The 16,259-nt window shown below is 61.0% G+C and overlaps 2 protein-coding genes across 6 annotated transcripts in view; one reads left to right on the forward strand and one right to left on the reverse strand.

Annotated features, from left to right (window-relative positions):
• Positions 1 to 3,488, reverse strand: part of TNS1 (tensin 1) — a 62,596-nt gene extending 59,108 nt beyond the window's left edge. For both annotated transcript variants that reach the window (XM_068195536.1, XM_068195522.1), the window contains exon 1: positions 3,426 to 3,488. In XM_068195536.1, the coding sequence (XP_068051637.1) occupies positions 3,426 to 3,458 (33 nt within the window). In that variant the 5' untranslated portion in view covers positions 3,459 to 3,488. The remainder of the gene's footprint in view (positions 1 to 3,425) is intronic.
• A 5,854-nt stretch (positions 3,489 to 9,342) lies between these two features.
• Positions 9,343 to 15,761, forward strand: RUFY4 (RUN and FYVE domain containing 4). Of its 4 annotated transcripts, none has more exons than XM_068195512.1 (11): positions 9,343 to 9,507; positions 10,464 to 10,525; positions 11,251 to 11,357; positions 11,710 to 11,823; positions 12,090 to 12,196; positions 12,351 to 12,494; positions 13,133 to 14,222; positions 14,299 to 14,405; positions 15,010 to 15,156; positions 15,266 to 15,397; positions 15,477 to 15,761. In XM_068195512.1, the coding sequence occupies exons 2-11, from the start codon at positions 10,480 to 10,482 to the stop codon at positions 15,577 to 15,579; spliced, it is 2,097 nt and encodes a 698-aa protein (XP_068051613.1). In that variant the 5' UTR covers positions 9,343 to 9,507; positions 10,464 to 10,479; the 3' UTR covers positions 15,580 to 15,761. The 4 variants fall into 4 exon arrangements, with proteins under 4 accessions (XP_068051613.1, XP_068051612.1, XP_068051614.1 ...); XM_068195511.1 differs by having other exon boundaries at positions 9,349 to 9,507; positions 11,698 to 11,823; XM_068195513.1 differs by lacking the exons at positions 9,343 to 9,507; positions 10,464 to 10,525; positions 12,090 to 12,196 and having other exon boundaries at positions 11,698 to 11,823.
• Positions 15,762 to 16,259: the final 498 nt, after the last annotated feature.

A 16,259-nucleotide genomic window follows, 5' to 3' on the forward strand; every position in this document is an offset into this window, starting at 1 on the left:
GGGAGAACATGGGGCTTCATCAGTGGGAACGAGGTGGCACCAAGACCCAGACACTCAACTCTGACCTGCCTGTTTCCCCTGGGCGGTTCATCCTCCACCCATGTCCCCCACACCCCCTCACTTGGGAACTCTGCAGCAGCGGTACAGGCCATGGGCTACAGAATATGGGGTACAGGGCAAGGGATGAGGGGGGTCTGGAGAGGGGATAGGGGCTAGAGGGGAAGGGGGGTGGGGCACTGCCGCCACCCCTTTAAATAGTCTCTGCCGCCCCCTGGCGGTGCGCTCCCCTGTGCAGTGTGTGCGTGCGCACGCATGCACACACTTGTGTGTTCACACATTTGTGCATGTGCACACGTACGTGTGTGTGCGTGTGCGCACAGATTGTGTGCACAGATGTGTATGCGTGCACGTGTGTGCGTCCATGCGGTTTGTGCTGCGTGGGCGGTGTGTGTGCGTGCACATACACAGGCGTGCACAGGTGTGTGCATGTACGTGTGTGAGCACACACACGTGTGTATGCGTGCACAGGTGTGTGCATGTACGTGTGTGAGCACACACACGTGTGTGTGCGTGCACAGGTGTGTGCATGTACGTGTGTGAGCACATTCACGTGTGTGTGCGTGCACAGGTGTGTGCACACTCGTGCCTCCCCGCATGTCAGTACATCTCTGTGTGTCCCTGTGAATATGTGCCCGTGCACAAGCGTCTCTGTGAGCATGTGTGTGTGGGCACCGTTGTGTATGCACATACAGGCGATGCAGATGCTTGAATGCACATATGTGTGTGCAAACTCGTGTGCATGTGAGCACACGTGAATGAGCATAGATAAACGTGTAGATAATACATGCATGTATTTGCATGTGTGTGGGTACACAGATATGTGCACAAAACCCTATGTGCACACCCGAGTACGTGTGAGTGCTGCCAGGAGGGTGCCCATGCTGGGGGTGTCTCGCTGTCATGGTGTGTTTTGGGGTGCATGCCAGGCAGCGTGTGCTGAGGTGTCTCTTGGAGGGGTGTAAAGGGGGCACAGAGTCCCCTGAGCATGAGCAGCCATGCCCACCCTGTTTAGCACAACCCACAGCAAGAGGAAGCTGATGCCACGAGTGTGACCGAGTGCAGGATGGATCCAATCTGTGCAAGCATGTGTGTGTGTTCATGCATGGAGGTTGAGGACAGGGAGGGGTCTTGGCACAGCTGCAGGAAGCCAGCGATCCTCCCAAACTCCCAGCTGACTGTTTCTGGAGGGGGGCAACCCTTGGCAGCACGCCAGCCCTGCCCACCCACCCACTGCCAGATGAAGACGTGAGTCCCTGTAAATCCGCCTTTTCATGCCAAGACTAATGAGATTAAGCAGAGGCCCAGCGGCCCCCCCTTGCCTTGGCGCCCCACTCTCCTCCAGCCCACTGCACCAGAGCCAAAAGGGATGGTGCCAAAGTGTCAGGGGGCCAGGTACCTCCCCACAAAATTCTCTGCCTCAGTTTCCCCAGTGCAGACGGGAGATGGGCCATGCACGTGCACTGCACGCCCATGTCTGTGCAAACACGCCCAGGGCTCTGAGGGTGCTGCGCGTGCAACATGCAGTGCATGTGTCACGGCACTGCATGTACATGCACACCTGCAGGCTCGCATGTCCCCACCAGCCACAGCAGCAGCAGTGGCACGGGCTCATTGTTCCCATACGCAGGTCCAAGTGCCACCATGCACACACTCACACGGGTTTGTTCATGTGCGTGCAAGCCCCTCTTCCCCAGGCACCTGCTCCCACAGGGCCACTCACGGGTGGTCCCTTGGCAGCCCCCAGAGCTGCTGCCACCACACCACACCCACACACGTCTGTGTGCTCAGACGTGGCGTCACCCACCCAGCGGCCGTGGGAAAAGCTCCCCCAGGACAGGGGCTCCCACGCCGCAGTTGCTGGGTGATAGTGAGACCTAATGATGCCATGAGCTCCTTTGCATATGCAAAGCAGCATCATTGCTGTAGGGTGCCACGGGAAGAGGCCTTGCCCTCCGCTCCCAGGGACCCACTGGGATGCCCAGGGATGCTGACACATCTCCCATGCACATACCCCCCACTCTGCCCCAGCCTCCATGGTTTCATTAACAGCAATTATCCTCACCACTGAAAAAACTGGCCCTTTGATTCCCACACCCCAGAGTCTCTTCTGTTTGTCTCATTGCCAACACCATCACTGTGCCAGAGGGGGACCAACCCAGCACCCAGCTTTATGCCCCCCCAGCACCCTGCTGCTGGAGAGGCACTCTGCCCACACAGTGCCACTCTGCCAGCCAGGGAACCAGCCCATCCCACAAAACAATCCAGTCCCTTCTCCATACTGGCAGCATCCCAATTAGCCTCCCTGTTCTCAAGGCTGGAAACTGTTGGGGGAATGCAGGGGCATGGGCTGGAGGGCTTCTTGGGCATGCCACGCGGATACCCACCCATGGGTACCCACCTCCAGGGACCAGCACCCACATGGTGCAGGAGAAGGGGTGCAAAGGCATCCCTAGCCATGCCTCCCCCCCCTCAAACATGCAGACCAAAGGAGGCTGGAAGGGGATCCAGGTGTCCTGGGCTGGAAGAGGCACCAGACAGAGATGCCAAATTAATCAAGAGCTGGGAGACCTGGGTTCATTGCCCAGCACTGCAGAGAGTGCATGGCGAGGGGTGGGGGGGGAACCTGTGACACTCAGTTCCCCTGAGGCTGCAAAGCCAGGGTGGGTGGAGGGCACCGGGACACCTGGGTGCAGTCTTGTAGGCTCAGGTCCACCCAGAGTTTTGCAACTCACTGGGCCCCGGGACCCAGCTTGGTGACCGGGAAGAATGCAGAGTCCCAAACCCTCATAACTAACTGGATCCCCCCAGTTTTCCGAGTTGCCCTTCCCTTCAGTGGAGTAGCAGATCCTCTGCCCCAGGGAATGGTGGAGCCCCCGGCCAGTGACGCAGGCTGGGCGTCGTGGGGGATCAGCCTCCCACCCTCTCCGAGCCCACAACCCTTCCACACACAGATCCTTCTACAGCCCCAGTATGTCCCGCATCCCAGCCCGCTCCCCTCTTCATGTACCCCCAGCCTACTGCCCACCGCCACTTCTCTCTCGGGCCGGGTCCCGCTCCCCTCCCCACAGTCCCCGGGCGCCTCCCGGCCCCGCTCCCGGTCCGGTCCCCCCAGCCCCACGGCGATGTCCGGCCGTCCCTAGCGGTCTCCGCTCTGTCCCCGTTCTCCCAGAGCCGGTCCTGGTACCGGTCCAGCCCCGCCAGTTCCCGCTGCTCCCAGTCAGCCCGTCCCGGTGCAAACGCCCCCGCTCCGTCCCGCTCTCCTCGCATCCAGTCCCATCCACCCGCCCGCTCCCGGGACCAGCCCCGCTCCACGACCCCGGGACCCCGCGGCGCTGCTGTGCTGCTCCCCCCGGTGCGGCTCGTACCCAGAGCAGGCAGGAGAGGCACAGCCCGGTCATGCTGCCCGCGGCGCGTCCCCGGCCGGCCGAGCCCCCCGGCCCCTCGCTCCGCCCGCCCGCCCCACCCCGGCCCCTCGCCGCCCCTCCGGCCGGGGGGAGGAGGGGACCGGCAAACCCCCCCGACCCCGCAGCGCCCCAGTCGAGTTGGCCCGGAGGCGTCTGGGACAACCCCCCCCCCCACCGCCAGCAGAGGGGCTGCGGGGCTGTGGGGGCCCGGAGTGGGGCTGTGCGTGTCCCAGGCCCCCTCTTCCCCACTCACACACATTCGGGATCCATTTCCTCCGCTGACCGGGGGACACCCGCCACCCACGTCACCCTCATCCCTCCTCCGGCCTCGAGCGGGTCCTGCGGCGGGATGCACCCCCCCCATCCCCAGCCGAGTCCCCTGGGTGGTCCCGGGATGGGAGACGGGGAGGGATCAACGGACATCCATGCGCGGAGCTGGGGGGCCTCAGCGAGGGGGGACAACCTCCAGGCGGGACGGAGAGCGGCTTGGCAGCCTGCGGCCTTGACGGGAATGGATTTGGCAGGGGGTGCTCCAGCCCCTCCTGGGGGGCTTGGCCGTGCGACACACGGTTCCCCCTGTCTCCGCCAGTGCTGACTCCGGCTCCAGCCTGGAAACTTGTGCTCAGCTGGCCGTGACCATGAGGGTGTGAGTCAGGGTGCGGGACGTGCCAGGGGGAAGGACACACCGACAGGACGAGCCACGGCTGGCATGGAAACCTGGGCATGGAGAGGACGTGGGCACTGTAATGCCCTCCTCCCCATGCCTTGGTTTCCCATCTATACTCTGCATAAAATCGCCAGCCCAGAAAGGAAGGGCAGGATGGGATGGGGGTGGGGGGAGGCTGCCCTTCTCAGAGACTGAGGTTGCATCTGGCTCCTCCCAAAGTGCAGCATCCCGTCCCCAAAATATCCCTGTCCCATTGTCCTCCACCCCACCACTATGCTGTGCTCACCCGGCCCAGGGTAGTGGTACCCTTGTAGGGATGTGCCAGCTGGGATGGAGGACAACACTTCCCATTTCTCCATGTCAACCAGATCCAGGGGCAGAGGGAGGCTGGGGGGACTGATCCTGCTCACAGCACCAAACAAGCAAAGAGTCATCCCTGCCCACTCCCCTCACATACCCCTCCCCATCATTTCAGCCCTTATTAATCAACCTCGTTACTGCCCACAAATGAAAGCCCCAGTGGAGAGAAGTGTTCACACCCCCCCCCCCCCCATAAATCGCCTCCTCCCATTCACTGCCGTGACAATCCCAGGCTTCTCAGAAGGGCAGGGACAAGGGTCATACAACAGGGACAGGGTGGCCGCAGGGACACAGCCCATCACCATCATTTAAGGCTCATTTTCTCAGCAGGTGGACACGTATGGGGTCACTTAGCACAGGGACTCCCGCACGGGTTCTACTGGTGTAGGCATGTACTCTGAGTGCAGGGCCAGCCTTGGCAGGACTCCTTTGTGTCTTGGGGTCACCACACCCCCAAGGCCCCCACACCCACTTTCCAGCAGAGCTGTCCCCCACACTGCTCTTGGGTGCACAGGGCACACACACACATCACACATGTCCCCCTGTGTACATGCCAGGACACACTCATGTACACCACACACAGCCCATGTCACACATGGTGGGCGGGTCCCACGTGTGTCGGCACAGAAAGGACTGAGACACCCCTCTATAACAGCTCACACCAACATAAAGCTCTGCTGCTACTGCCCCAGCATACACACAGGTGTTAGGAGAAACACACTCCATGGCAGCTCCATAGAGACCTCCTGTGAACCCACACCCATGTGAGCTGCAGTTCACTCTCACCTCAGCCCCACCCGCATGCCCATGAACACACATGCACAAGTACACATGTGCTACAGCCCCCCACGAGTCCGTGTTCTCACACCCACATCAGAAACACACGGACAATGTGGTGGACATAGGACTGCACAACCACCAACCCACGTCTCACCAATGCCAGCCACCCACCCACAGCCCTGACCACTCCCCAGTACTCCCATCAGTTCATGATCCTGCGTCCCCGGCGTGCTCTGGGGTCCCCAAGCAGTCAGAGGCCTCTCCTTCCTCCAGGCTGTGTCCCTGTCCTGGTATATACTGGACTGTCACCAGCCTGCAGTGACTCCCTCAGGCGCTGCCCAGCAGTGGCTTTGGCACCTGCTTTTTTGGCATGGTGCAGCTTAAGTGTCCCATGCCATCCTGCCAGGCAGGGGCAGCTTCCCAAAGACTGAGGAACAAAGTGAGGGTGGCGCAGTGGGAGTCCAGCACCCTCCAACAGCTTCCCCCCTCCCTACCTCAGTTTCCGCAGCCTGGGTGGCAGAGCAGAATGAGTCCCCACACCAGGTGCTGCATGGGCACGGGGATCCCCTGTGGGGCAATCCTTTGGCACATGGATCCCACACATGCCAGGTGCTGACTGGCACAGAGGTGCCCTACACAGAGTGACCCCACAAGGGTCTCTCATGTTGGGCACAGGGAGCACACACTGACTGAGTACTTTATGGGCATGGTGCTTCCCAGTGCCAGGTGTTTACAGGTACAGGGATCCCACACACTGACCACTTTATGGGCATAGGGATTTCACTTTGGGGGTGTTTTATGGGCACTGGGGTCCCCTCATGCAGGGCACAGTGTTCCCATTGTGGGTTCTATAAGGACACAGGGACACCCCCTGCCTGTACAGTCTCTCTGTAAGGACACAGGGATCCCAGCAGATCCCTTAGAATGAAAGGCTGTACAGCAGATCCTCTCCAGTCAGGCACTGCAGGGCTCCTCGGGTGTGGGAAGAGAGGGTCACAGTGAGACGCTGTGGGGGGTGCAAAAGGAGGGACAAAGGACATGCCCTGCACCCTGGCATGCATATGCAGGGTTTAACTCCCAGCTGCCCGGAGCAGGCAGGGCCAGCGGCAGCCCGTACCCCCATTCCCCGCACCCCGGAGCCCCCCCAGCTCCGTGTCCCCCGCAGCCCCTAACCCTAACGCCGTGCCCGGCGATGCCCGCTTACCTCCCGGCGGCGGCGGGCGCGGAGGGGCAGCAGGCAGGACACCAAGGACTTCCCCCAGCCAACCAAGGTGGCAAAGCACCAGCTCAGCCGGGTCATGGTGCCCCTGCCAGGGGCTCACCCTGCGGGGGGAGGCTGCAGGGGCCGACCCCTGCCCAGGGCACGCTCGGACGAGCGGCCGAACCCAGCCGTGCGCCGGCCGCAACAAGCTCCGGTGCCCGGGCAGTGCCCCCGAAGTGCCCAGCCCTGGGCACGGGGCCGTGCGACAATGATGTGCTGGGGGGCTGCGGTCCCACCGGGCCCTGTCCCCCCCGCCGGTTCCCCAGCGTCGCCTGCGCGCTGGCAGCCAGGCAGGGAGCACCGTGCCCGCCCCTGTCCTGCAGTGCTTGGGTGGGAGCCAGCTCCGACACGCTCCCCCTCCTCCCCCTCCTCCTTCTCCTCCTCCTCCTCCTTCTCCTCCTCCCGCACGCGGGGCTCGGGGCTTGGCACCTCCGGCGCTCACCCGCCTGCCCTCCGGGCACGGCATCCACTCGGGTGAATGCCAGACCTTGACAGGGTCCCCCCCTCCAGCGCCGCCAGTTTTGGGGGTGCAGGAGGTCGCACACCGTAGGTTCGATCGCAGCTCAATCCTCGACCCTCGCCCCGACCCTGCCTCAGTTTCCTTACAGTACCGCCTGCCCACCCCTAGCCCTAAATTGCAGTGCCTACACAGGGGCAGGGGGGAGACTTCCTTCCCCCTCTGCCAGTCCTCCTTGCATCCCACCAAGCCTCTCCTCAGGACCCTGAGGACGCAATCAGGGACTCCCCACACAGTCCCCTTCCAGTGGGGTCTCTCCCCAAAGCCTGCCTGATTGATGCACCGTGCTGTGAGCACAGAATTACCATGGGGAACCTCTCCCTGCAGGACAGCTCGAGCCAGCCGTGGGCACCTCCACCTCGCCATGGGGCTTGCACAGGGCAGGGGAACAGAGTAACAGGCTGCAGCCCCCTGGGCACCACACACCCCCCATGCACACATCGAGGTAGTGCCAAGAGGAGCAGGCAGCAGCACCCCTGGATGCTGCCATGATGCCATGCTGGTGCCAGGCAAGGACCCATCCCCACGGGGCAGCTGCTGGTGCCAAGCGTGGGCAGCGGCCATGCCAGGCATGGGCACTAATTGCATTTACCTCGGGAAGCCTCCCAACAAGCAGCAGCATCAGGGTGGGGGGCAGGAAGTTTGGGTGGTCCCCCACACTTCACAGCTGTCCCCCACAGCTCTGTCTGACACCCTGGGGGTGGTAGAGGGCTGGAGGGCAGAGGGGGCCAGTGAGCCTCAGGGAGGTGACATCACTGCTGGCTTCATGGTCCCCCACTCCCATTTAATTAGCAGATGGCCCCCGGCTCCCCCGCTGCCCCCCCACCCCGGCAGGCAGCGCCAGGCCTGTGCGGGGCCATTAGCTTTATTGGCTGCGCTGAACCAGGGCCAGGCCTCATTAATTGAATTGCACCCACGCCAAGGATGGGTAAGAGTCTTCTCTGCCCCCCCCAGCCCCCGGCACCCCCGCCCTGGCCCTTGGCCGGGGCAGGGAGAGGGGACCCAGGCTGCCGCAGTGGCGCGGCGGGCAAGGGCATGTCCCCCCTGCAGGTGTTGGGGTCTTGCCCTTGCAGTGCCTGGCACGGGGCACATGGGTGGGTGCAATGAAGGGCACACACGGTGCCCTCTCAGCCTCGCACCCACACCAGCCACACGTGTACAGCTTGCACCCACACATGCAACCACATAGCTGTGCTCGCACAGCCGGCACACACGTGCAATCACACACACGCCTGCACACACATACACGCACACACGACCCCAGCACAGTGGGCTGATGCTCCACTGCCACCCAACACCCAACACCCTATCCAATATGGGGTGCTGTGCCCCATGGCCACAGTGGCACACACTGCAGGGTGGCACGGGGCAATGGGGTGCTGAGGAGTCTGGGGTCACCCCGAGTACTGCCACTGGTTCCCCTATGCTCCCCAGCTGCACCTACAGGCCAACACCCACCCGGGAGCCAGGAGGGTGCTGGGAGGCCCAGGCTCCCACTCAGCATCACTTCCTACTTTCACTTTGGTGTCGAGTGAGGCCTGGCCGGGGGGACGTGGGTGCCCCCAAAGACATCCAGGTGGCACAGGTAGGGGCAGCGCGCTCTAGAAGGAGGGGCATGGAAGAGGATAGGACATGGGCACCGCTGTGGCCATCCACCAAGATGGTTGTGGGGAACGAGATGGCAGTGGATCTCCCTGCCTGAACGGATGGAAGGGGCTGTCATCACCTTTGACATCCCCCCCACAGGGGTTTTTCAGCCCCCCGTCGAGAAGGAGCCCGCAGGACAGGGCTGACACAGTACAGGGGTCCAGGCACAGTGAATGAGGTGCACCGCTGGGTTGGGGACTCCTTAACAAGAGGGAGCCTTGTCCAGAATGCTCTGGAAAAAGCTTACACACTGGCTCTGGGTATAGTCCCCAAGTGGAGGCCAGATGATTGGGGAGGGTTGTGGTCCTTGCTAGTGGGGGCTGCAGTTCCTGCAGGGGTCTCTGTGCCCAGGGGCTGTTGTGCATGGGGGTGGCCTCTGTGCCAAGGTCTGCTGCTGGCTGCTTCTAGCGGAGGATGGGTCCTAGACTCCCTCCACAAAAACTGCGGGCAGGTTCTTCAGAACATTCCAAATGTCCATTCTTATTGGAGAGCATTAGGGTCCCCCTATGTCTGACACTATCCTTCCTCTGCCCCTGCAAAAGCTGCACAGGGGGACCAGCCTTGCTGACCCTTTTCCCAGAACTGGCACCCCCCAAAACAGAGAGCCAGGTGCTGGGCACTAAGCTGCAGTGCCTGATGTGATGTGGGCCGGGCAGGCTGTGGCTTCTGCAGCCCCACCGACCTCCCACACTTCCTCCTGCCCAAGGTACAAAAGGAGAAGCAGGCAGGCACAGTGTGGGCACAGGGACATGCCAGAGCACCCGCAGCACTCAGCAACTGCCTTGGGGCACCCCACAGCTCCTGGACACAGGTAAGGGGCTTCTCTTCCCAGGGGAAACTGAGGTACAAGTAGGGTGGGCAGATGCAAAGATAGCTCATCACAGTCTCTCAAGAGCACTGGAATGGGAACACAGGCAGCCTGCGTCCTGCTCCCTCACTGTGCCGTAGTGGAGGGCACAGGGCACTCACACGCTTGGGCACATTTGGGCACACCGGTGCACCCACTCCTGGGAGTGCACATGCACCCTGCTGGGACACACCCCCACCCCCAACACATGTGTGCTGCCCCACAACAGCCAGATACCAGCCACAGTGACAAGTCACAGACCTGCCACCTCCGTGGGCTATTTTCCTCACCCTGTTGCCAAGCTGCCACCCACCCCAAAATCACTCCACTGCACTGTGCCCTGTGGCCCCTCACCTCATGCCCGCAGCTCACCCAAACCCCATGCCAGCCATGCAGGCAACATGCTGTGCCAGAGGGTTCTGCCTAGGGAGCTGAGCTTAGGGGGGCTGCATATCAGGGGTGGTGTGCCCCCTCGTTCAACCACCCAGAAGCCCCTATACTCATGATGTGAGTGAGGGAAGCGAGAGCAGAAGCAAAAGCAGCACTTCCCCTGCGCCAAACCCACATCCTGAATCCTGGCGAACAGGGACAGGGATAAGGACAGGCACGCAATAGGGATGTGGTGGGCTCAGCCCCAGAAACTCCCCAAGGAATGGGAGCAGAGGACATACAGGGGCAGGGCACAAGGACAACTAAGAGGGTGCAGCATGGGACACCTTTGTCCACCCCATCTGCTCTGGCCTATGTAGTGGGGGAACATGGGCAGGGTAAGGGGTGCCTAAACCTACCCTCTCCCACCTTAGCAGCAGGCAGCTCTGGGGTAGAGCTGGGGAGGCAGACCCTCTCTCTGGGACAGAGAGTTTGGGGGTGCCAGGGCAGTGCCAGCCTAGAACCTCTCATCACTGCCCCTGCCTCTGCAGATCCCTGTGAACAGCCATGGCAGGGGAAGGGGAGCTCAACCGTGTCATCAAGGACCTGCAGAGTAAGTGTGCCAACCAGTTCCCTGCCAGCATGTTCCCTGGATGGCACATCTCACCCTGGCCATGCCAGAACCCTTCTTGTACCCAAGTCATGGGCAGTGGGGGGTGTCACTGCTAGGGGTGCTCCAGAGAATCCACGTGCCAACTGTGCCACTGCTGCCTGCTCTCATCCTCACTGCCAGCCCCTGGGAATCGGCAGTGCCCAGGAGGTGGCCGTGCTCCTTGCTCCCCCTGCTCCCCTCCTTCATCCCAAGTTCCTCTTTCTCTTTGAAGAAAAGGAGGGGGGGATCTTATAACTCTCTACAGCTATCTGAAATGAGGTTGTATCCAGAAGAGAGTCAGTCTTTTCTCCCCAGTTACAAGGGCTAGGACAAGGGGAAATGGCCTCAAGTTGTGTCAGGAGAGGTTTAGATTAGATATTAGGAAAAATTTCTTCATGGAAATGTTTATCAAGCATTGGAACAGGCTACCCAGGGAAGGAGTGGAGTCACTGCCCATGGAGGTATTTAAAAGACCTGTAGATGTGGCATTTGGTTACATGGTTTAATGGTGGATTTGGAAGTGTTGGGTTAATGGCTGAACTTGATCTTGGAGGTCTTTTCCAACTTAGATTCTATGATTTCATCCACCATGAGAAATCCCTGAGGCCAGGAGTTGTGAGGCAGTTGAGGGAAGAGGGGTAGGATAGGAGAGGGTGCCATGCCAGTCCAGCCCTGCCATCCCACAGAGACCGTGGCTGAGCTGAAATGCAGCTACCAGGAGCAGAACCTGCCAGTGACAGACGGGAGCCGGGAGCTGCACAGCCTCTGTGCCCAGCTAGAGTTCCTCCTCCAGGTACTACTGCTCCTCCATCTCTGCTGCTCCCTGCCTTGTTTCCCCTTAGGCACACATGAGAGCAGAAGGTACCCCGTGTTAACCATTAAGGGGATGGAATAACCCACCCAACATTGTCTGACCCTGGGCATCCCCAGCCACCTATACCAGGCTCTCCCTAGTCCACATGTGTAATTACATGTGCTGCAAAAGGGAAACTGAGGTATGGAGCCAGTGAAGAGAGGGACACCTGGACCAACTGTGCTGGGGGAGCTGGTTGGATTCCAGCCCCACAGGGAATAGGCTGGGTGGAACAGGGGATGCTCCAAAAAAAGAAAGTCCAAGCTTGTACCTCTGTCAGTTTGACCTCAAGGAGAAGAAGAGTTTCTTTGGGCAGCGCAAGGACTATTGGGACTTCTTGTGCCAAGGCCTAGCACGGTGCCGGCAGGAGCATGAAGGCATTCACTTCGTCACCTCCCTGGACAAGGTGGGCATGGGCTGGTGAGCCACCCAGGATCTTGTGCACACACACGAGCTTGCTTGTGGGTGCACATGCACCTCTGCACAGGCACACAGTCGGTTGGGCACCAAGCATTCACCCACTGGTGCTACAAACGGTTTTGTCCCCTCTGGGATCCCCACTGCACCCCAAGCCTAGCCCTGGGGACCCTCTTTCCCTGTATGGGCTGGGAGGGAGGTGTGTGGAGGGGCAGACTGAAGTGACAGGGATGGACAACCCCCTCTCCCCCACAGCTGAAGACCCCTGTGGGCAGAGGCCGAGCCTTTCTGCGATACTGCCTGGTGCACCAGCAGCTGGCAGAGTCCCTGCAGCTCTGCCTCCTCGACCCTGAGAGCCTCTGGTGAGAGCAGGGGCACAGTGAGGGGATGCTCGTGGTGGTGGGGGACATGGCCAGGGTGGGCAGCGCCCTGCAGCACCCAGTCAGCAGAGGTGCTGCAGGCATGTGTACCTGTCCAGGGTATAGAGGGATGCATGAGCTTGTTTTGTGGTTGCAGTGAGTGGTACTACGCCCGTAGCCCCTTCCTGAGCCCCAAACGGCGAGCAGAGATCCTGGGCAGCCTCTATGAGCTGGACTGTGTCACCTTCCACCTGGCTCTGCACAGGAGTGACCTGGACACCGCCTGGCCCATGTTCTCAGAGTGAGCTTGGGGACACTGGGGGCACCAGGGGCATTGGCAGCACTGGGGTGTCAAGGGCATCGGCGGCATCCGGGGCTTAGCATTGCAGAGAAGCATGTGTGCATTGCCCCACTGCCCTAGACCCCACACAGCACTCCAGATGTGCCAGCTCTCCATATATGGCCCCAGGGGGGCACAGTCACTGGCACCAGCATGCACACCATGCCTGTGCCTGCAAACATGTCATATGCATGTGTACACACACACACAAAGAGCCATCATCTGCCAAGTATATCCCTGCTGCAACACCGTGACACTGCGAAATCTGACACGCAGGGACACATGTATGTGTTTGCACACCCTTGCCCTGGGCACACTTGTGGGGGGCATCATGGATGCAGCTGTTTCAGCACACTCACACCTATTCTGCTGCTCACATGCTTGTGTGCATGGACTGTCACAAGCATACATGCTTGGGTTGATGGATGCCACATGTTTTGTGGGTGCTCAGGGTGGTGGCACCAATATTGCTGATCCCCTGCCCTGCTGCCTCTTAAATTCCTAAAGGCTGCTGTGCCCAGCGAGCCTAAATGGAGGGTGGTGATGCCCTGTTCACCTTGGGGGTGATCTAGTAGCCCTGAGCCCTGTGTCCCCTCTAGGCCACTGGTACGGCCCAGCCTGGTGATCAGGAGCAGCCCAGCAAAGACAGCCCTGCAGACAGAGAGGATTGGCACTGTGGCGCACGGATGGTCCGATGGCATTGGCCATCCCACTGTGGCACTCCATGGGGCACCAGTCCATCCATGCCCACCCACTTTGGCTGCCCTGCAGGCAAGGAGTGTGGAAGTGGAAGATATGGAGGGAGATGTAGAGGATGGGGAGGTGAAGAAGGACAAAGAAGAGGAGGATGAAGAGGACATGGAGAAGGATGACAGTAAGGATACAAAGGAGGTGAAGGTGGAGGATGTGAAGGTGGAGGATGTGGAAGTAAATGTGGAGAAGGACATAGAGGATTTGGAAGAGAAGCGTAAAGAGTTGGAGGAGGATGAGAAGGAGATGAAGGATGTGGATGTAGAGGAACTGGAGGATGCACATGGCACTGGCAAAGCAGCCCAGCCTGATGGTTCTAGAGAGCCTGGCATGTCCCCACTGTCCACTGGCACAAGGTGCATGCTGGAGTCCCTGTCACTGGTGCCCAGGCAGCCGGGTGGGACAGAGGAATCCCTGCAGGCACTGGTGTCCCAACTGAGGGTCGAGCTGGGTCAGCGTGAGGCGGCAGCACGGGCGCTGGCAGCACAGCTGGCGCGGGCAGACCTGCGGCACCGGCGGCAGGAGGAGGGCAGTGCCCGGTGGGCCCAGCTGTGGGCACGCGAGGCTGAGGCACTGCGGGAAACCAACACCTTCCTGGAGCGGGCACTGGAGGCAGCAGTGGCAGCGGGGGACCCGGGGGCACTGGCACGGGCACAGGAGGAGGCACGGGGCTGGCAAGAGGTGGCAGAGGAGAGGGGTACCCAGCTGGCCAGGGTGCTGGCAGAGGCGGCAGCGCTGACCGCGCGCCTGCAGGAATGCCAGGAAGCGCTGGTGGCAGCAGGACGGACGGACATGCTGAAGGATGCTGGTACCTCAAAGGAGGTGGCTGCCGTGGAGGAGGTGCTGCGGCAGGCACTGGAGCTCGCCAGTGGTCCCCAGGAGCCCCCACGAGCCCCTCAGGCAGAAGGGGAACCCAGCACGGTCACCAGCATGGCCATGGTATGGGCAAGTCCAAGGGGATCCCGTGGCAGGGTGGAGGTTTGGGGTCCAAGATTGAGCCCCCACTCTCCCCCAGCGCTTGGCCAGCCTGGCTGCCACAGCACAAGAGGAGACCTGGCAGAGCCGGCAACAGCTCCAGGCCCAGCGACAGGAGATGGCACGGCTGCAGGAGGAGCTCAGCAGGTTGGGCAGGGACCCCTACTTCCACCACCCATCACCCCAGAGTGGGATCTCCTATCTCCACCTGCCACATGGTGTCCCCTGGGGCTCCCAGTGATGTCCTGCTTGGACACAGGCGAACAGCAGCTGGGGATTGGCAGAGGGAGGGAGGGAAGGATTTGATGGGGGGAGAACTGGAGGGAGGGGTCAATTTGGGACTAATAGTCGGGTGAAAGGGTAGGTGGGCAGAGAGTTGGAGTGGTTTGGCGTTAGTAGATAGAGGGAGGGAAGGAGGGATCAATTTAGGATGAATGGATGGAGATGGGACGGTGGATGGAGAGACACAGGGATGAATTTGGGGTGGGTCGCCAGAACACCAGGGGTATAGATATGGAGAAGGATGGGTGAACAGTGGGAAAACGGATGGGTGGCAGATGGCAAAGTGGCTGTGAGGATTGGGAGAGAGCTTGAGGATAGATGGGCAACAGCAGAGAAAAGAAGGGAGGGAGGAAAGGAGGGATGGAACGAGAGAGGAACCAGCAGCGGGAGGTTTATCCGCATGCATGGAGGGATGGAGAGACGACCAGCTGAGATACAGGGGGACCATGTTGCCACTGCCCCGCGCCAGGGCCCGGCAGGACGGTGAGCGCTGGGCATCGGCACTGCAGCGGGCGCAGCGGGAAGCCCTGGAGCGGGAGGCCACGCGCGGCGCCGAGCAGGCACGGCAGCAGGAGCTCATCCGCGACATGAAGAAGCGGCTGCTGGAGCTGCTGCGGTGAGAGCCCCGGCGACTCCACGCAAGGGCAAGGGGACCCAAACCCCTTTGCCCAGAGGAGGGCACCAGAGCCCAGGCAAAGCCAGTGCTGACGTCTCCCCTCCCGCAGGGAGAAGGATGCCCTGTGGCAGAAGACAGAGGGCATTGACACCCCGATGCCCAGTCCGGTGCCCCGCGACCCAGGGTTGTGTGCCCGCTGCCACAAAGATTTCCGCCTCCTCTCCCGGCGGTACAACTGCAGGTGGGCTATGAGGGGAATGAGGGGTGGCACTGGCACTGTGCAGGGATGGCTCAGCTCTCACCTCCTTCTCTCTCAGCAGGTTGTGCCAGGGCAAGGTGTGCCACGCGTGCTCCGTGGACATGGGCAAGCACGGCCGCTGCTGCCTTATTTGCTACCAGCAAAGGCACCCACAGGCTACATGAGCGGGGACAGCAGCCCTGGGACCATGTGTGGGACACCTCCTGCCATGGCTGCCTCCTCTTGATCTTACTGTGTACCCAGATGTCCAGGGCCTGCATGCAGGTCCTGCTGCCCAACATTCTGGGTTTGACATGTGTCTTTCTCGCAGCTGGTCCACAAAGAGGAAAACTACTCATTTCTGTTACCCCTGTGTCTTCTGTGTCATCTATCAGTCACTGCCAGATTGACACTGGGGTTGGGTGCAGGGTGGGGAATGCTGGCATGGAGGTCTTCAAGTCCTTCTGGGGGGAAACCATCCCCAGAAAGGGTGTCTGAGCTGCAGCCAGGGTGAGCCATTGCCTGCACCATCCCACAGTAGGGAGAGTAGACAACTCTTGGCCAACAGCTCTGGCTTCCTACCACGCTGCGAGGAACCACTTGTGCAAGAGGTTTCTCAGACACTAAGGTGATGGGCTGTCCTCGCTCAGCACCCCCACTAACTCTGCTCTGCCTTAAGTTCCCAGGGTTCCCACCTGGGTGCTGGGGACCCCCTACCCTCCCATGAGCCAGCATATGGGTGACATCTGCTGATGTCTCTATAGTTATGAACCCCTCGGAACTTGGATCAAGGTCAATAGAGGAGCAATACGGGACTCCAGTGGAGAGATGTGTAGGTGTGCCGGGGCCTTGGCACACAGAGTGG

Source organism: Anomalospiza imberbis, chromosome 7, assembly GCF_031753505.1.
Source record: "Anomalospiza imberbis isolate Cuckoo-Finch-1a 21T00152 chromosome 7, ASM3175350v1, whole genome shotgun sequence".
Classification (NCBI taxonomy): Eukaryota; Metazoa; Chordata; class Aves; order Passeriformes; family Viduidae; genus Anomalospiza; species Anomalospiza imberbis.

Excerpts from the sequence above, each read along its gene's own strand:
- RUFY4 (XM_068195511.1), top strand. The coding sequence starts at position 10,480 with ATGGCAGGGGAAGGGGAGCTCAACCGTGTCATCAAGGACCTGCAGA. Across the intron at positions 12,495-13,132 it reads GCCTGGCCCATGTTCTCAGA|GCCACTGGTACGGCCCAGCC; the intron begins GTGAGCTTGGGG and ends TGTCCCCTCTAG. Across the intron at positions 15,398-15,476 it reads TCCCGGCGGTACAACTGCAG|GTTGTGCCAGGGCAAGGTGT; the intron begins GTGGGCTATGAG and ends CTCTCTCAGCAG.